General features: G+C 30.2%; 1 protein-coding gene across 1 annotated transcript; it reads left to right on the forward strand.

Annotated features, from left to right (window-relative positions):
- Positions 1–3,961: 3,961 nt before the first annotated feature.
- Positions 3,962–20,222, forward strand: Cadps (calcium-dependent secretion activator 1). The gene is made up of 14 exons (XM_011504244.1): positions 3,962–4,704; positions 5,955–6,122; positions 11,459–11,950; positions 12,613–13,010; positions 13,289–13,753; positions 14,040–14,399; positions 14,545–14,784; positions 14,862–15,162; positions 15,986–16,142; positions 16,773–17,224; positions 18,149–18,307; positions 18,385–18,501; positions 18,780–19,018; positions 19,869–20,222. The coding sequence occupies exons 1-14, from the start codon at positions 4,195–4,197 to the stop codon at positions 20,065–20,067; spliced, it is 4,257 nt and encodes a 1,418-aa protein (XP_011502546.1). The 5' UTR covers positions 3,962–4,194; the 3' UTR covers positions 20,068–20,222.
- Positions 20,223–21,878: the final 1,656 nt, after the last annotated feature.

Consider the following 21,878-nt stretch of genomic DNA (forward strand, 5'->3'; position numbering starts at 1 on the left):
GTTAGGAATTGAATTGAAGAAATTTAATTAGGGAATGACTCATGTCTAGTTTAGCGACAATGAAATTTATACAGATTGAAAAAAATGTATTGCAAGAGTCCTTTGTTTGAATAACTATCGTTATTTTTCCCTCGTTAATAGTTTCTAAAATAACAGTAATAATAAAGTTATTTGATTTATCCTAAAACTGAATCTTTTAATATTTATACTTAAATTGTAGTTCGAAAAATTATGAAATATGAAATTTGATTCGTGGAAATATAGTTCTTTATTTTCGAATATAATTGAAAAACTATCGAGAAAACGTAAAACATTGTCAACTTTCTAAATCATTTCTTCATTAAAATAGAATATTAATTTCCTTGAATAAATAGATAGTAATTGTGTTTGCAGTTTTCTCAATAATTCATGGAGTTAAAAGGATCTGATAACACATTCTTGTCATGATCAGTTGCTCAAATACATGGTTGTTATACAATCAGTGAGCAACACATTGTTCAATCATTTATTCAAGTTCACCTTGTTTTGATCGCAAACGCAAACTGTTGATGAATTAAACTTAACCGATAGATTTAAAATAGTTTTCATATAATATGCGTAATATGAGTAATTTGACAAGCACTATAGCTTTGGCCACCAATGGTATCGTTAAAATGTACTATATCCATATGGAAGAAGATTTTTTTCTTTTAATTTTTAAAATCTGAGCGTGGTACTCTTAATTTCTCTATCTTAGATCACCTATTTCTTCGCTCTGGGAATGCATCAGAATCTATGAGTTGCTTTATAATCTTTATAAATTTTAGATTTTTAAAATACATATTAATTATACGTGAAAAAGTTCGTTTATCTATTCGGATATCTTTTTTATATTTAATTATTTTCTGCTAATATAAGTAAATGCAAGATGCATTTGAATTTGTTATTTATTATTCGCGTCGAAGTAACTTAATCTTTTGTAGTCGAAAATGAAATACTTGCATAATCTAGTGCCTAGTATCTCTCTCAATTTCCTAGTTTTTTGCTAGTATTTCTCTCAAAAAATAACAATGAACAATATTAGTATTGTGTATGTCAATAAATTGGAATTACTAAATGTAGTAATAAGGAAGTACGTGTGGGTTTAAGAAACATTATTGTATAACAAGTGTTTAATTACTTAATTAAAATTACGGTATGGATTTTCAGTATATATATGGAATAAAATTAATAAAAAAAAGAAGCATTGTGTCCTCAATGGTACATATATACTAATATCATTCATTTTCGATGGATAAAATCTTTTTTATATTAAATTGTAATAAATAATCGTACAAAAGAGAGTCTTACTTAGTTTATTGATAAATAGTTTTTTGGCTTATCAAGTGTTCTTAAATGTGTTATTAAATTTTTACACAATTAATTTTTATTTATATCATACCTTTTCAATGATAAATTTTGATTTATTCAAACTTTTTATTACTAATATGCATTACTACAGAAAGTAAATGTCCCAAATAACAAAAAATTTGATATTTTAAAAATAATTTCCAATTATTTATGTAAATTGGTACCAATTATTACTTACAGATATATATTTATATTTAAGTAATATAAATTTATTACTTAATTTATATTTCAAGGCATTATTGATATTAAGTAAGAAATGATAATTATTCGTACATTAGGAATATATAAACAATGAATAGTTTTTATAAACAAAATTTTTTAATAAATACAATTTTTTAATATTTCATAAAAAATCATGTAGCTATTTAATAATATGGTTATTTATAATAAATATATACCAATAAATTTATTATTATTTAAAAATTACATTTCAATATCAATTTAATAATGTTTTGTAATATATGATAATAAGAATAAAATAAATAAAGACAGTTATTAAAATAAGTGACAGTATTTGATTTTTCAATTCTGAATTATAAAAGAAAATTCCCTTTATCAATAGTATAAATAGAGAAAAAATATTTCTTGATTACACTTCTGTTCGGTAAAATATTTTTCAATAATGTGTCTGAGCAGCTTCTTAAATTTAATAATAAAGGTTTTACCAATTTTATCAAAAGAAAAATATATCTTATTTATTGAATTTATTGAATAACTTATTGAAAATAAATGTAAAATTTTCTATATCTATAAAATGAAATGATATTTTAAATTTAATATATTAATACCAATTGAGAAAGATTACTTAATATCACATTAGATATACAATATTTATCGTAATGTAAATTTGGCTGTTTCAATGAATAAAAATTTTTATTAGAAAATTATATTTTCTGTGGTGTTCAATCAATTGAAGTGTTCGTATTTAAACATCTTATATAACTGCAAAATAATGAAAAAATTTAAATATAAAATAATTACAAATAGTAAGAAAGGATTGTGGTTTGAATGTAGTAATATAAAAAGAACAAATAGGTTCGGTAAAGGTTATACTTTTTTTAAAAGATAACCTTTGTTGTTAATTTTTCAAATATAAATTGATGAGTACGTAATCTTATTAAGACGATCGGTGCGAGTATAGTTTAACTATTTAATTTCACTTTTAATTTTATGATTGCACAATAAATGATGAAAATCTCGATCTTAATCGCTGCTTAGATTTTCTTTATATCAAAATAAATTCAGGTAATAGTCAATTATACTAAATGATTACAGATTTTGCAAAAAGTATTTGTATTTATGAGAGAAAACAGAATATAATAGAGCTATAAGCAAAATTGTTATAACTACAATCAATATGTATACGAAAATTCATCAATAAATCAATCTATTTCTATTCATATACATCGGTTATGATGAATTTTGTTAATTAATGATTTTCGAGAAATTTTACTATGAGTTATATTTCTTACATATATAATGCTAATTAAACAGGTCAAATAATGAAACTAAATTTTGAATTTAAAATATTGTTCATTTCTATAATTCACTTCTATATTTATTTATAATTAGAAACTTAATATCAATGATATAAATATAAAGGAATAATCAAATAAGCAAATAAATAATAAAATTCATATAATTAAAATTTTGTAGGAAAATGAGATCAATTAAATCTATAGTTTGAATACACTTTTCAACAAAAAAATATATTTAGTGTAATTTAAGTGTAATTATTAATTATAATCGTTTAATTTGGAATTTTGCAGATTTTTTATTCTATGATGTATTCTAAATAGCGAAAATCAATAAGTTAGTGGCATTCCGTTCGACTAATTTATCGGATGAAGTTATCTTTTCAATTAATTCACACTAAATAATGCGACTACAATTATTTAGCAATTTGATTATTTCGTTTCAGAATTTTCAAAAGGCTACGTAGAATAATATATATAGCACATGTATTATAGTACTGCAATTAAAATCTTGTGTAATTCGTCCTTTAAATTCTATCGACTAGTTTGATTGCTCCAATTAATGACAAAAACTTTTACATGTAATTTTTTTAATATAACTGTTTTGTTTTAAACACTTTCTTTGAATAATCTAAGCAGCCGTTTCAATTTAGTACGCAAGCAATATATTCTATTTGAATATATGTGAATTTCGTTTTCCCATTACAGAATTTTACGATATATTTGTGCATTGTTTTTCAACTTCGTTTCAGAATTTTAAACTGTAAAACTGGAAAAAGTTTTACATAAAAAATTTAGTGAAAGGGATTCTGTGAAAATAGATCGCTCTAGAATATCCACTGTACAAAATAGCGTGTCTTTTTTCAAAATCGTAATAAGGTTTTGAAAGTAAATGCTTTGTGCGACAATCTTTGTTTATTGATTCGACTTATCCAAAAAAAGAATAAAATATAAGTAGTATCTTTGTTTTTTTTCTTTTCCTTGGACATACAAATCTGCCGATTCCCATAGAGTTGAGGTTATCGTTTTATTGAACCATTTTTCTTATTTTATAACTGTTATTTTACAAATGTCTCGGCCTTTCAGGGTCACCGGAAGCCACGGCTGCTAATATCCGGCGAACACGACGGATCGTCCGAGGCTCACTGCAGCTGGTGAAGCGAAGGTAAGGGCGAGGGCGAGGTGATCTCGTCAGGGGTTGCCAGCGCGCATCCGAACCCGTGGTCGAATCGCGGCGCCGCTGTCCGGGCTATCTTAGAGCGCCACTTAGCGTTCGGCGCCAGCCTTGGCGTCCACGCTAGCGCTCAGCCATTGCTAAGGAGCCCGAGCGATGATCGACCCAAGCTCCTCGGAGGAGGAGAGCGAAGAGGATCAAGGCGTCCACCAGGGTACTGGTGGCAGGGGCCGTAGCGGTCCGCCCCATCAGCAGGCGGTGGCTCCTGGGGCCGGCCACGGCGCCCGTTATCATGCCACTAGTGGGCCCGCGGGTCCTGTTGGTGGGTCGACCGGAATATCCGGAGCCGGAGGTGGGGGTGCTGGGAGTGGCTCGGCGGGAGGAAGCTTACCGGGTCCGGGCACCCTTGCCGCCGGCACCGGACGTGCAGCCAGCAAGGCTGGGCTCACGGCAGTGGATCAGGAGGCTGCGGCCCAAGCGCAAGCCAGTCAGGTTAGTCAGGCCGGCTTGGACGTATCTGGGAACAATATGACGAGTGTGAGGACCTCGCTCTCGCCCTCTATGAGCGCCCATCATGAGAACGCGAATTACACGAGCAAGACTGGACAGAGGCCAACAAGTCCATCACCGTCCGTCTCTAGTGAGAAGACCGAACAAGAGCTGCAGGTGAGATATTGACGATGATCAGCTTTTGGAATATTTCTTGTTGAAATTGGAACGGTTGCTGGCGTGCTGGAGCTTTGGCTCACTCGCGCGGCTCTATGCTTTTTGTTTTTTGTTTTGTTTTACATCAATCATACTGCATTGGATCCTACATTGATGTTTTCTAAGATTAGGAAAGCTAGATTTATACATATTATGTATCAGTGTATATTGCTGCTTAATATATTTTTCAAAAATATTTTATAAACATATTTTATGATATGAAAATGTTTGGAAAGTTTAACAGTATTATGGATATATTTTTATTCTCTTTGTAATTATAAATGGCACTTTAATGTATGGAATATAGAAAAAAAAGTACTTGAATTTAACTCTGCTACTGACCGAAGTAATAGCATATTTCAATTTCCTCTTTACGAAGTTTCTAAAAAATTAAACAAATGTCAAGCTTTTCATTTTCCAGGTAAAATTGTACCTCGTCGAAAATAACAAATTGTAGTTATCTATTTTAAATTGGCTTAATTTTAATAATTGAAAAATTTCCCTTATCTACTTAATTTCACTTCATTTTGATGCATTACTGTTTTATACATATTTGTTTTTATATAACTCACCTAATACGACAGATGATTTCTATGATAAAAAATACGTGAATTTAATGATTCATCAATGCACACCTTGTTATATACTTAATATAGTTACTAAAGCTAACTATAATATTTTATTTTCAGTCGCGTCATTGAATAATACAGACGTAATTAATAAAGTAAATAAAGTAAAAATTGTAGTAATGCTAAATATTTCTAATTAGAGAACTGTATTTATTAGATGTATAAGAAAAATTTTATATTGAATCTAATAACATGTGAATGTATTTTTTCAAAAGTAATTCTTTATAAATTAATGCAATAAAAAATTTGATTCTGTAGTAATATTTATTAATATACCGGGTAAACTTTTTTACTAATTATTCCAATTTCAATTATTTTTTTGTTTCAATTTTTGTTTTCAATACGTAAATCGTTAAAGTTGACTCAATACAAGTATCGAGGGAAACTAGGATAATTATACTTAAAGATGAAGTATTCGTTGATACATCAACTACTGAATTCCCGCAATACAACAAAAGTTTGCATTTCTCTTTCGTTCCTTTAATATTATCGCACACTTAGTGAAATATCGATAATTCTCCACTTTTCATTTCGATTGCCTCCCACGATTATTCTAATCAATGTTTTATTCAAATCACGCAGGACAAGCAGGAACGCGAGGAAGAGGAGAGGAAAACGAGGCTACAGCTGTACGTGTTCATTTCGAGGTGCATCGCTTATCCGTTCAATGCCAAACAACCGACAGACATGACAAGGCGGCAGATGAAAATCACGAAACAACAATTGGAGACCCTGTGCTCTCGCTTTCAGGTACTTGAATGAAATTTCGACCTTCGGCTTTAAAACAACATCGATAATATTTTGTGTAAAAGCGAGAGAGTTATATTAGAAATATATGCTATTCGCACAGCTTTTATTGAATAGATAGTTTTATGTTAAAATAATATTCGATATATTGAATTTTTAACTCTAAGTCTTCACAAAGCATCCACGAGTACTTACCATTTCTATATTTATTAATAAATAATTTCATAATCATTGGCACGTCAATAATTTTATAATTAAATTTTAATGATAGTTTATAATGATCTATAAATTCTCACACTTAATAAACTTTTATATTCATATCTTATATCGAATTCATTTAATTATTCTTAAATAATTTTTATTCAAAGTATTATAATTCATAAGAATGTATCTTGCTATTTAAATAATTGTTCAAAGATTTAGTTTTTCTAAAGTTCTAATTTATAACAGTTTTAATTTTATTTTTCTTTCATTCACCTTTATTAGTTAAATAAACATATATGCAAATAATTAATAATATTTTTTCTTTTAGAGTTATAAAGTAAATAAACATCGATATAGATAAACATAGTAAAGTAATTATACATGATATTATAAATTTAATGTATTAATTCAAGAGAGCGTAAAAAAATGAACTTTAAAGAGTTTGAGAGTATATATTTTATTTTATTAAATAGATGAAATTTACTTGTTTAAATAGCTTTTAAACATTTTAATATATTATCTTAGCAATATAAAATAGCACATTACTTTAATTTAAAAAACTTATATTTTTTAAATTTTAATTATGGATATTATGGCACTGTCTCTAATAAAATTTATGTTTTTTATATTTTCTGAATATTATAGTTTAGAATTGTTAAATTATATTCCATATTCAAATTTTATATTAAATATTATATATATATATATATATTATATATATATATATATATTATTATATATATACATATTACATTTAAAACATTCAAGCTCTTATATCAATTTCATTATTAAATTTCAAATGCATATTTGATTGTAATTTCAATATAGGAGTAGCTAATTTGCAAAAATTTTTAATGTATATATAGTAAGCTATAATTTATACAAAAACGCAAACATCCCTGATCCAGCGTAATCTTCATTACACATTCCATCGAAAGATCAGTCACTATCAATAACGTGTTTTAATTAACTCTTCCTATATGCTGTAGATATAAAATTACCATATTATAAAGAGTATCCAGGCACAAAATATGCACGATAATCCTTATCACTTATCAGATAGCCCATCCCTTCATTTACTAATCCCTACAAATACTCACTGCTACATGCAATATACTTGTTTATAATACAATCTTATTTTGTTAATAATATTCAATACAATGAAAAGTCATGCTAAGAAATCTAAGTTTTGATAAATTAATAAGATTAATAAAAATTATCCAGTCAGCATCATAATATAAACAATAATCAAAGGAATGCATATGAAAAATGTTGTAGATATGAGAAACTTGCTACAGTTTATATGAGAAAAATTTTTTTTATATATCATATAATTAATACAGAATATTATAAATGTGGAACTTAAAATTGGCATCTAAATTAATTACATAATTGATAAATGAAATTGAATTCTCTATTTCACGAGTAATACTTATGACGCCAATAATTGAATGCATAAGTCCGAATTGTAGTATATAAATTTGAGCTAATTCTAGTAATACGCAAGGCCTTCAATTGTCTTAATTTTTTGAATTTAAATAGTTTCAATGAAAATTATTTTACCGTAAAATACTATATATGTATAAATTAAAGCATTGTAAGTTTATATACTTTTTAACGATTATATGTTTCATTAGGTGAAATTCATTATCTAGAAAACTGAATCGATAATATAGATAGAAATAAAAAATACAGAAAAAATGAAATTATATGATATATTATATTAGCGACAGTTTTAACATAGAATTATTTGAGCTCTACCTAGATTGAAAAAAACTTCTTTATTATTGTCGTACTGAATACACACAATGATTATTTGCGTAATATGAAGACTCAATAAATTACAGTTACTCGAAAAATTATATCTCTAGTCTGAATCATCCTAATTCATTGCATCTTATGGCCACTATTCGCATAGTATATTGAATTTTCCAATGAGCATTTAAGCTTCTCAAGGTGATTTATTCGCAGTTATCCAACGAAAATATTTCAATATAGTATTTATGCATAAAATTGATATAAATTATAAACTATTACAATCTCTTCTCAAGTTATTGAATATCATTTCAATAATTGAAATAATTATAATTTATTTAAATTTGAGAAGAAAAATACGTCATTTATTTTAATTTTTATATAATTTATAATTTATATAATTCATAATCTATGGAATATAACTTATAATGATATATTTCTTGAAAAATCTACATTCGTTACAAATACCTTAAAATTGACCTTTATGTAGGTTATAACTTAATCATTAATTAACATAACTACTATAAACTTTAATAATATTTGAAAGTAATAAAAAATAAATATTCAGCTAAATTGAAATTATTAAATTTATATATATATTCATATGGTTAAATTTGTAGTTGATCTTGAATTTATGAAGTGATACTAGTATCTAATTATATCTGGGTATCACAATTTTTAATTGTGTTTAAGTGTTTAATACCTAATTGTGTATAAGTATTTAAACACATAGCTGTCGTAATATTATGTATTGATACAATAAAGCATCTGTCCTGAGCAAACGACGTTTGCTGATGTCATAAAGTTAAATGTCTCGTAAATATAATGAATACACATACGCTGATAATAAATGTATAAAGGAATAATGTTCGGCTTTTAAAATGAATATTACTGGCGTTCTTGCATACGTGATAATATTAATACAAAATGTTTCATTTGAATCAAAGGAGAACGAAAAAATTGATATTTCATCACTTGTAATAGTATATAATGAACTGACATAAACTTTAAGATTTTACATGCAATACTTAACACATATTTAAGCAAGATGACTGGAAAGCTTTAGTAATGCACGGTGATAACATTATTAAGAGCAACTATTATTATACAGATTATTAACTATACTACAACTATGAGAGTATCAAATCCTCGATAGTTTATGCGGATATCCCGCTTAAAATGATTGTACGAAAATTCCAAGCCCATAAAAGATAAGCTATGTGAATGTCTGTCCTATGTAAAAATATAGCTACAACGTCCAGAAAATGAAGATCACTCATCCTCGAGACGATAATCACGATATCACATTACAGTAACCTCTTAGTGATCAGAAGTCCTTTCAATATTTCCTTTGGATAAAATACGAATTTTTCTTCTACATATTATTCTCTATTGATTCAGCGGGAATAGACAATCGTATATGCTAAAGTCTGCTAATCATTTCTATAATATAGTTTACGTCCTTATTAAATAATTTCTTCTATTATTAATTTTAATAATATTTTAGTTTGACGAAGGAAAAAAGTTGAATGGAATGAACTGTATTTTAGAATCTTCTCAGAAATGTCAATTTACTAATTACCAGTTAAAACATTATAATAAGCGGGTATATTATTTCTTGTAAATAATGAAAACTTTCTGTTTAAGTGTTTTTTTTTCCAAAAATTTGTAATTTAGTAATATCATTACATTTAACAAAGTAATATTAAATCAAAATTACTCTTTATTGAAATAAGAATTATCGATATTACTTTGTTAGACAATTATGAAATAAATAAAATTTGTGAATTTGAAGTTTCCAATAAGCAATGTAAATTTATTAATATATTGTTGCCGTATTATTATTTTGTAGAGACATTTAAACCTAATGATTTAAAAGGCATAATAATAAAACGAAAATTCTATATTCTATTCAATAATAAGTAAATCATTTATATCTTTGCAAAACATATTTTACAATTCTAGAAAAATGTTTAAGAGTTTAATGTCTTAAAAAAACTGTTTCAGAGTTGAAATGTAATTACCTATAAATACATAACAATTTCTTTAAAATTTTTCCTCAAATATGTAAAACAAATTTTATAATACATGAGAAATGTTACAGATTTGTAGGCACGCGCGTGCGCGTATGCATGTGTGTATAACGTACTTGTAACACAGAAGTTGAATAAAAATCCGGAAATTTGTGAAAGCCCCAGTCTAACAGTGGATATATTGAATCGAGTTCTATCGAGGGATTTGCAAATCGAATTAAAATATATTGAAAACCGATTACTGAGATGCAAATTATAATTTCTAGTGTATAAGGAAAAAGCATAATTAATTTTTTGCTCTTCTGATTAAAATCTTTCCTGATATATTATAATTTTCGTACTTTAATGTATATGCAAAATTCTATAGACGACGTATTTCGTTTGCTGATAGAAATGCTAACGGAGCTAAATTCTTTTAAAATCAACTTTTAAAATTAACGTGAAAAAAATTGTTAGCTTAAAACAGAAAATTATTGTATAGATCTGAAATAGCCAATATTATTATATTTGATTTTATAAAAATTTTATAGAAAATGTTTTATTTTATTTTCATTTATTAATTAATTAAAGGAAATTTAATATATGATATTTTCTATTTATTATAATTGAACAATAGCTAAATGAAATTTAATAATTACGATATTTAATACAATAATGAAAGTTGACATCGAACTTGATTTTAAGAGTTTTATTAATATACGTAAAATATTGGAAAATTTTACGAATTAAAATTTACCATTGTATATGAACGTATATATATCTATAATGTACCTATATTAATTATTAATTGTTTACATTGGTATAAATTATTTTGTGATTAGTACTATAAATATATTAATAAATATAATATAATAGTATACTGTAATCGTAGAGTCATTACCTGACGCGAATATGAAATAACAAAATATTTAATCAAGCCACTATTTTATGTTTTATACTTTGATATATATCATAAAATTAAATGAATGTATATTTTTGTACACACAAATTTAGTATATTCAAATTTAGTATTTAATAATATATATATATATATATATATATATATATATATATATATATATATATATATATATATATATATATATATATATTTAGTATTATTAATTTTTTTATTCTTTTAAGATAAAAATTGCATTACACGTAAGAATGCAAGTAAAACAAGTATGAAAGTCTTCGCTCAGTGTTATTCATTTACTCGCCATGGAATCAGTTGTGCAGAATATGATCGAGACTGTTTGTTATAGAAATAAACCTTGCTCTCAATTATTTTCAATTCATAAAATCTAATAATAAACAGTTGACAACAGCTCAATTGACGGTTCATGTATAATTTTCCTTCTCTCTCAGAGCTTTCTGAAAGGCGAAACGCAGATAATGGCCGACGAAGCCTTCCACAACGCGATACAGAACTACTACGACATCTTCCTCAAGTCGGAGCGCGTTGTTCGCATGGTGCAGAGTGGCGCTTGCTCGCAGCACGACTTCCGTGAGGTATTCAGGAATAACATCGAGAAGCGTGTTCGGAGTCTCCCGGAAATCGACGGTCTGAGCAAGGAGACTGTGCTTGCATCCTGGCTGGCCAAGTTCGACTGTATCTTTAAGGGTACGGGCGACGAGGACACCAAGAGGCCATCCAGGATGCAGCAGCAGTCATTGAATTCCGAGCTGATTCTGTCGAAGGAGCAGCTCTACGATATGTTCCAACAGATCCTTGGCGTGAAGAAATTCGAGCATCAGCTTCTATTCAACGCCCTCCTGTTGGATTCAGCCGACGAGCAGGCTGCTGCCATCAGGAGGGAGTTGGATGGTCGCGTCCAAAAAGTAAACGAGATGGAAAAGGTAAGACTGATCTTTCTTTTGCATTCATAAGTTTAGTCGAGACGAGGAGACTATTATGATTTTTTTTCTTCTATTAGTCACTTTATAATCGATCGTATAGAGGAACTCGAATTATTTTTTTTTATTTGCACGTGCAAATTTACCCTAATACAGTGAGATTGGAATTTTGGAATTCGAGTAGGTGGGACTTCGTGGCTAATATTTGAAATTCTAAAGTTCTACTGCTTTACGTTGATACTTTCACATTCACTGAGCTACCTTTTATTATTCACATACAAGCACCAAAGAGAGTTTATAAGATAATTAACAATAATAGATAACAATACATACAATCGCGTGATAATATTTATTTAAAAGTTTATAAGCCTCGATAGTATTTCTTGAGTGAAACATTATATTTTAGCTATATGGAAGTCTCCCAAGAGATAGTTATATGATAAACAGGTAGTCGATGTATTATAAAATGTTCGACGTTCGTGATAGTAATTTTCTAAATAAAACTTGAATATATATTGAAATCGCCACTTAGTTTTTAAAATCTCAATAAAATTTTATATATTATAAATTAATATTCCTTCAACTTCTTGCCAGCGTAATATTAGGCTTAGGAGATAGATCTATATAACTGATGTAGTAATTAAAATGTTGATGAATGCTTACAGAACCGCAAGCTCATGCCTCGGTTCCTCTTAAAGGAAATGGAGTCACTTTATATCGAGGAACTTAAATCTTCTATCAACCAGCTAATGGCTAATTTGGAGTCACTGCCAGTCTCCAAAGGTTCGATAGAGGGAAAATACGGGTTGCAGAAGTTGAAACGTTACAATCATCGTAGCGATCGCTCCCGCCCCCGTAATCAAAGTTCACTCGTAAATGACTCCGCAGATTCTGAACCCCAATTGACGAAAATGGACGTCGCCCTCTCGTTTCCGCTAGAGGTCATCGTTATGGAAGTCAAAGGGATTAAGAGTCTTGCACCAAACCGTATCGTTTACTGCACCATGGAAAATGAAGGTGGTGAAAAGCTTCAGACAGATCAGGCCGAAGCATCTAAACCAATGTACGTCATACGCTTACATAATCTGTAATGAAATTACGATCTACAAATCTTAAACGATATCAAGTAAAATCCTCTATTTTTATTCTTATCGTTATTATTATTATTTTAAAGGATATTTGCGAGGATTATATATCGCGAACTTTATAAACATTGGATTTATTAGTAAAATAACTGAAACTATTAATAAACAAAATATTGGTAAAAGCTGTCGTATTAAAATGCCAAATTGTATTATATCCGGCCTTATTAATGATAATTATCATACGAAACTTTTCCAGGTGGGACACGCAGGGTGACTTCACAACAATGCACCCATTACCAATTGTAAAGGTTCGCCTTTACACGGAAAATCCAGCCATGCTGGCATTGGAAGATAAAGAATTGGGCAAAGTTGTTTTAAAGCCAACGCCATTGTCGAGCCGAGCGCCGGAATGGCATCGCATGACCGTCCCACGAAGCAATCCTGACCAGGATCTTCGCATTAAAATCGCCTGTCGAATGGACAAGCCACTTAATATGAAGCATTGTGGCTACCTATACGCGGTGGGCAAGTCCGTTTGGAAAAAGTGGAAAAAGCGCTATTTTGTTTTGGTTCAAGTCTCACAGTACACGTTTGCGATGTGCTCGTACAAAGAAAAGAAAAGCGAGCCGTCGGAAATGATGCAGCTGGATGGCTATACAGTGGACCATATAGAGTCAGTATCCGCTAATCTTATGGCTGGCATGGATTTGCAAGGGGGAAGGTGAATATTAGTTTCAGTTAACTTACTTACCGCACGACATATCGATTAATGCATCGAGAGCTACATTAAAGACGTAGTATCGCTTGAATTTAAAGGGCGCACGAATGGAGCTCAGTCGCGTTTAATCCTGGTTATCATGAATGTCATTTTCACTTAAATATACGAAAGTACATCATTCAAGGATTATGTGCAATACTATTTGAAACTTGATGCTTTTTCATTTAAATTTTATTTACATTTTCCACCAATACAGACTGCCAAATTATTTAATTTATTCTTCTCGTAGGTACTTCTTCAACGCCGTCCGTGAAGGAGACAATATTGTCTTCGCCTCGGACGACGAGAGTGAGTGCCATTTGTGGGTGACAGCGATGTACCGAGCAACCGGTCAGTCACATAAGCCTACGCCACCCGTATCCGTCGCCAACAAAAGCTCAACGATTAGTAAAATTCAAGGTGATACCGATAGGGCGAAAAAACATGGCATGGAAGATTATATAAGTGCAGATCCATGCAAATTTGATCATGCCAGCCTTTTTAAGTTCCTGCAGAATGCAACGCTGGATTATAGACTGAGCGATCCATATTGTTCACTTGGGTGGTTTTCGCCAGGCCAAGTCTTTGTTCTCGATGAATATTGTGCCAGGTATTGAATGAAAAAATCATTATGCAAGTACTTCGTTACAAAAAAATGAAGAAAAAACATTTACTTTAATTAAAAAAAAAGTCATAAATTTATATTCAGTCATATGGCTTGTAAATAATTGTATTCGATGTTAATTACATTTTAGGTATGGAGTGCGTGGATGTTATCGGCACTTGTGTTATCTAAGCGATCTGCTTCACCGAGCGGAACGTGGTCTTATGATAGATCCGACCTTAATCCACTATAGCTTTGCATTTTGTGCCAGTCATGTGTACGGTAACAAACCTGATGGAGTTGCCTCCATCACTCACGAGGAGAAGGATAAATTTCAAGATGTTAAGGAACGATTGAGACAATTGCTTGAAAAACAAATCACTAATTTTAGGTAAATTCAAAAACTATTTTCGTTATGTATGCAAAGTAGTCGGTTAACCAATTTTTCTTCACTTTCATGGTTTATAGGTTTTGCTTTCCATTTGGCCGACCCGAAGGTGTATTGAGAGCTACGTTATCACTTTTGGAAAGGGTATTAATGAAGGATATAGTTACGCCTGTGCCACCGGAAGAAGTTCGAGGAATGATAAAGTCGTGCTTGGAAACGGCAGCCCACGTTAACTACGAGATACTCTCATCCGAGGCTAAAATCGGCGAAGATCTCAATGGAGAAGTGTGCGTTCCACCTGGTAAAAAGCTAGAAGATCTTATACATCTTGCAGAGATATGCGTTGATTTGCTGCAGCAAAACGAAGAACATTATTCGGAGGTATTAGTTAGGTTTTTAGAACTGAATGTTCATTGTTTAAGGTTCTCGAGACAGAGGGTAGCATGCTTAAAAACGGATTTGGTAAGGATCCGACCACCTCCTCAGAAGACAATCAATTGCAATAGTTTCTCTATTATAATTATGTTTTAAAAATTTTTTTCATGTCTTTATTAATCATTAATTAGTTCACAAATACGCCAGCTTTCGCAATAGATTATGTAAATTTTAATGTAATCATTGGTTTCGATATAAGATAAAAACTCTGAAATGTTTATAATTTAAAATGTTTACAATAATTTTACGAGTCAAGTATGAATCAAATTAAAGAAATTTCAATTATAATTTACAATTTTGAATTTCAATACTATTTTTTGAAATTAACTTATTAATTAATAAAGATTTGTGACAGTCATTTACATTTAATAATAACGTGAATATTTTCTAAATATTACGCAACTTTAGCTTAACAAAATTTTTTGTTGCGTTCTAAATCCTGTAACCTCTGCAGTATAATCAATGTCAATATTTTTATAAAAAAAAGAAAAATGAAAATTCCAATTGTGGGCCATCATTATTTGATACGGAGACAAATAAGTAAGTTTTCATCTCGCGTTCTTTTCATTAACACAGTCATAGTCGCTTACATTTAAGCAAGATTAGCCATCCATACGTAGTTCCATCACAAAACAGTGTCTTCTGGGTTCTCGAGGGCCTTTTGCCTTGAGTCGGCGTTCCTACCGCTCTTGGTTTTATGGAACTCGCCCGCCGTAAATGTGTATTGTCCAATATTTTCACGTTTCGCTCCTACTACACTGCACCGCAGGCGTTCGCCTGGTTTAGCGACCTCCTGGTGGAGCACGCCGAGATCTTCTGGGCACTCTTCGCCGCCGATATGAATAAAGTTTTGTCCGAGCAACCACCCGATACTTGGGACAGCTTTCCACTCTTCCAAGTGCTCAACGATTATCTGAGGGTAGATGGTAAGTTTTTTATTATTTGGATAATTAAATGGATTTGAATTATAATACTTTTTTAGCATATATCGAGTGAGAAATTTGTAGTATTAGTTTTCAAATCAAAATTAGACAATATTGATTATCGCTATAATTTGTTTAAATGACATCGATGAAGTAGCAGTAGAAGCAATAGTAATAATAATAATGATAATTATTATAAAAACAAATAAAAAAACAATGTGCTTATTATTAATGAATAGAGATAGACAGATTGTAGTGTTCGTGATAGTAATTTTTTTAATTATCGTAAAAGTCAATACAATTTTGAATAAACTTTTATACAAGATAATTTGTACGTTTGATAGTTTGATAGTTCGTGAGATAGTGATTTCCAATGCGAGATTATTTGATTATAAGATTAATAAATAAATCTTTTACGATAATATGACATTTAACATTATTAGTGATCCTTCTCTTCACTTAAAAACGAAATGGACAAGATGCTATTTCATGTTTCTAGTTAACTCTTAACTACATTGAAACGTTCAATAAATTCTTAAAACGCAGCCATTAAATATGGCCATGGAAATGTCCCGCAGTGAATGCAAAGGAAAACGTGCCACCTATAATTCCTAAAATAATATTGACTTTCAGACAATCTGAGAGACGGACGCTTTCACCAGTTGATGCGCGATACATTTGCGCCGCTCGTCGTCAGATACGTGGACTTGATGGAGACATCGATCGACCAATCCATACACAAGGGCTTTGAGAAAGAGCGATGGGAGATAAAAGGAAACGGCTGCGTCACATCGGAGGATTTATTTTGGAAATTGGATGCGCTACAGTCATTTATCAGCGGACTGCATTGGCCTGACCAGGAATTCCGTGCGCATCTCGAGCAGCGTCTCAAGCTGATGGCTTGCGACATGATCGAGTCTTGCATCCAAAAGACTGATGTCGCATTCCAGCAGTGGCTTAAGAAGGGTATAACGTTTAGCTCCACGGATTATATCATACCCTCAGAAATGTGCGCTATGGTGAACGTTATCTTGGATGCGAAGAATCAAAGTTTTAAGCTTTGCTCTATCGATGGGGTGGATGTGGTGAGTCCTTCGAGTACACGATCCTCGATACGCTATCAGAGTAATATATCATTAATGTATATAAAAAGGACAGGGGTAATGTAATGGATTTATATTATTTTCTTTAGTGAAGTCTGGTTGTAAAAAGTCCTGTCGCTTCCACCGTCATACTTACCTTATAATTTCCTTATCATTGTTTGCGTGAATACGGCTGGATACTTTACATCTACTTATATTGTAATCCTTACATGAATTTCTCGTAGGAATATGTTTATAGATTGTGAAAGGTAGACAGCCTGTACGTATTGTTACTTAAAAATACTTTTTTAGACAAATGCAATTACGTTAAAACACTGAAGACTGACAATTTACATGTTTTCTCTCTTGCTCTCTCTCTCTCTCTCTCTCTCTCTCTCTCTCTTTTTCTTTTCTTTTAATAAAGCAATTTATTATGATTTGCTAATAGTCTATAGAATATTACAGTAGGCTATGTATACATTAAAATAAAAAAAAAAACCTAATTTGTAGTTGAACAGAATCATTGCAACTCATTGAAATAATTCCTAGATTAAACAGATATTGATTGATAATAATTTAAATAAACTATCCTAGATACATCCGATAAAAATTAGAACTACAAAACATAATTTCGAGGCAGAAATTTTTTTTTTTAATCAAGTATAATAAAAAGCTTTATAATGATTGATTTGGCTTTATCTTACATTCAAGTAGATTATTTCGTTGCTAAAGTTTTTCAATATGAGCTTCAATTTCAATAGTAGGGACGCTTTAAATTTTTTGCTAAAGTTGCACAACAACGTAAAGTCTAATTTAACTCATTATACGAAATCTTGGAAGAACATACAACATTCGACGCAAAGAATTTAAAGCGTAGGAATAGAAGTGCTCGAGAAGATACTGATACATCGTTTGTGTTTGCCTCAGCATCAATATCACGCAAAAATCGACGATCTAATAGAGAAGACTCTAGCTGGAATGTCGCAGGGAATGATTAACAAGCTCGTCAGCATTCTCGAGGCGACGCTGTCAAAATTATCGCGTTACGACGAAGGTTCGTTAATTGGATCACTTCTCAGCTTCGCGGTAAGTATTCCTCTATTACGCTATTTATTGTATTCTCGTCCTATAGTGTCTAATTGAATTTGTTGATCATTTTGTAGAAGGTATCGGGTAGTGGTAAAGAAATGGGTCAAGCTTACGTAAGCTTTACAAGAAATAGCACGGAGCAGATTCGCAGCAAGGTCATCGATGAACTGTGGATTCTAAATTTTTTCGAGGTAAAGTCGCTTGTGCAGTTGGCTAAATGATAAACTACAGTGAAATATTTGTGGATGCATGAAACGTAGCTAATCGATTTGTGATATGCGTGAAGATTTTGTGCGCATAAGCATCGGTAGATAAATAGAATTTGTTGTCGGTATTATACCAAAATTTTTTAACTATTTTTTTATGAATATAAATTGATTCTCACTAGTGAATTATTATATATTACGTTAATAAATAGCATACGATTACGTTTGCAGTAATAAATACACGTGTTTATATTATTTTATAGCAATGGTACACAACACAGGTACAGTTGTTATGCAACTGGTTAACCGAGCGAATGGATCACAGTTTACATCTTTATCAGTGCACTTGTCTCGCTCATATCGTAAAAAAGGTTTACTCAGACTTCGAGCTTCAGGGTGTCATGGAAGACAAACTCAACTCGAAGACATATCAAACAATATCTCAAAGGATGCAAACAGAGGAAGCAACTTGTGCCTTAACTATGAGCTCCCATAACGAAGAGTAAGTTATCATAATAATAAATTATCATACTAAAAATGTTAAATTTTATCAATGTTTATACTTATATTATAATAGCTTTACTTATGGTACAAATACAAATTTCATACCCACGAGTTTAGTACTCCCATATAAATATTAGACCTACCCTATTTACACAAAATAATAATAATAGTGTCTTTAAACTGGCAAATTATTAATTAGTGATTAATTGATTGTTAAATCGATCGTTAAACGGAAAAATCTTCAATATGCTATTATATAGTAGATTTATTATGTAGTTTATTGTATAGTATATTTTACATTATTGTTTACATTATTTTACATTATTATTATTACAAATGAATTTTAGTATTATTGGTGAATTTCATTCGAAATAAATCTAGGAAAGCATGAATTTAGCATTTCGGCGAAATATTTAATTTTTATGAATATAAACTCATTCTTAGTATTATGAAAAAAGTTTTCATTGCAAGTAGCATGACTTCGTTTATTAGATAAAGAATATTCTTAAATACAATGCAAATGTGGACACAGTCATTCATCTTACTTGCTACATATTTTACAAGCGTGTATTTTGCAAGCAATTATCGTAGATGCGTTTGCAATGAAAATGTTAATATGCTTGATATAAATTATGAGTCTTGTGGTCCATGGAATATTAATTAATAACTTGAATAAGCGTACGTTTAATGAAATTCCTTTTATAGACAGGAATGAGCATTTTTTGCGCGTTATTGGCAGTGTTAGATTTATGCCTCAATTGTTGGCAAAATCTAATCAAACTTACTAATCCAATCGTATATATATGTATGTATGTATATATATATATATATATATATATATATTGCAGGAGACTGTCGGAGAACGGCAATGATGATGATGTGGAGAGGCCCAAGACAAAAGTAACGGTTGTCGAAAATCTAACGGGCGAGGACGGCATAAGCATCAGCAACGTCACGTCGAACGTAGCCAGCCGAGTTGGCAGTATATTTGAGAAGGGCATAGGCGGTCTTTCGACGAAATTCAGTGGAGCCACCAGTTGGTTCTAATAATCTTCATTACGTATGTCACAGGAAAGATAATGAATAAGAAACGCTCATTGAAGATAAAATTCTTCGCATTTACTTCTCTTGATAGGAAATACAAATAAACAAACAAGAAAGAAGTAAAAAAAAAGAAAAAACAAAACCAAACCAAAAAAAAAGATGAAGATAAAGTAATAATTAATATGTAGGTTTCGCCGGATGTAATAGCAAATAAATTTAGAACTTATGGAATTTCTTATAAGATCCGTCGATTAATTGCATATGATTATCTGGGATATGAAAAGTTGAAGTATGAAGCTCAATGTTGGTTTGTTAATGTATATGAGATTGTATGGAACGATCGATCGTTGGTGATTGATTGACGCTTGTGTTCTTTCGTTTACGCATAACGTTTTTGCCGTTCTCTTGACAGTTAAAGCGAAAGTATTTACATGGGATTTAGAAGTTAAAGCGAAACAGAAATGGGCGATTCAGATTGGCGTGTGAAGAAAAACAGAATGGCGCTTGAAAGTATTTCTCGTCGTAAATGCGTCATAATGTTTGCGAACGAATGCATCGCTTAAGCAGATAATACATATGTTATAATAACATGAATATGCCAAGGCTACTTAAGAATCTAATTGATTAATAATTGTGAGATCGGAAATGGCTAATAAGAGTAATAATACGTTTGAATTATAATATTATGAAAAGAAGCGGATATTTATAGTATCCGTTTGATGAAGATAAAAATATGTAAAAATATGAAATGATATTAAGAAAAACACAGAAGTGAGATAAATAAACGTGAATTTAATATATAGTAAAAAAAACTAAGCTTAGAATAAATATGTACATTGTATACATGCATACGCGTAATAAATGAAAAAGGAGAAAATCGAAAATGTAACGTGTAATCCATTAACGAAACGCGTGATTGAAAAAAGAAAACTTTCCTATTAGCTATTTATTGATCTATGGATTGAAAATTTATAAATGAAATAACGTTTGATTCTCATAAGATGTTAAGCATTGTTTCATTGTTCGGAAGCTATTTTTATTTTTTTTTTTTAATTTATAATACAATTACAAATACTAGTATACGTATGTACTGTAACTGATCTGTTGCAGTATTTTATAATTGTGATTTTAAGACAAAGAAAAACTAGAAGACGCGTGGAAATGTTCGAAGGATTCAAAAGCAAAATAAGATTTCGTATTTTTAGTCAGTAATTATGGCAAACTAATACTGCACCCCTAACTTTCTGCTACGCTTACGATTTTTCAAATTTGTTCGTAATTCTATCTTTCTTATAATTTGTGCCACGAATATACGTATACGTGTATTACGGCCAGTGTTTGGGTTTTACCTTTCACACGATAATAAAATATATTTCTGTATCTCTTTAATAAAATAAAGCAAGGAATAGATAATATGAATATTCTGATATTGTCAAATGGTTTGCGTACACAATAAATTTGTAATGAAATTTTTGACATCCATCTATGGGCGTTTTTTATTTCCGAGTTATTAAGCGTTGATTATTTTTAATTTTTTTTAATACTTATATCAATATGCACCAATATATGCATCAATATGCACAAATGAGAAATCGAAGCATTAAGATTAAAATAAGGTTATTTGGATTCGAATTTAATTATTTCATATACGTACTAAGTGAGATTGAGATGTTTATTTCATTAACAAGTTTAAATGATTTTAGTTTAAATATGAAAAATGTACATAAGTTATTTTCAAATTTAAAACTAAAATTGCCTTTACTTATAGAATCTAACATCTCAATAAATAATAAGGTAAGACTTCTAAAGTAGTT

This window comes from Ceratosolen solmsi, unplaced genomic scaffold (genome assembly GCF_000503995.2).
Source record: "Ceratosolen solmsi marchali unplaced genomic scaffold, CerSol_1.0 scaffold10, whole genome shotgun sequence".
Lineage (NCBI taxonomy): Eukaryota > Metazoa > Arthropoda > Insecta > Hymenoptera > Agaonidae > Ceratosolen > Ceratosolen solmsi.

Excerpts from the sequence above, each read along its gene's own strand:
- Cadps (XM_011504244.1), top strand. The coding sequence starts at position 4,195 with ATGATCGACCCAAGCTCCTCGGAGGAGGAGAGCGAAGAGGATCAAGGC. Across the intron at positions 11,951-12,612 it reads AAGTAAACGAGATGGAAAAG|AACCGCAAGCTCATGCCTCG; the intron begins GTAAGACTGATC and ends GAATGCTTACAG. Across the intron at positions 13,754-14,039 it reads ATGGATTTGCAAGGGGGAAG|GTACTTCTTCAACGCCGTCC; the intron begins GTGAATATTAGT and ends TTCTTCTCGTAG.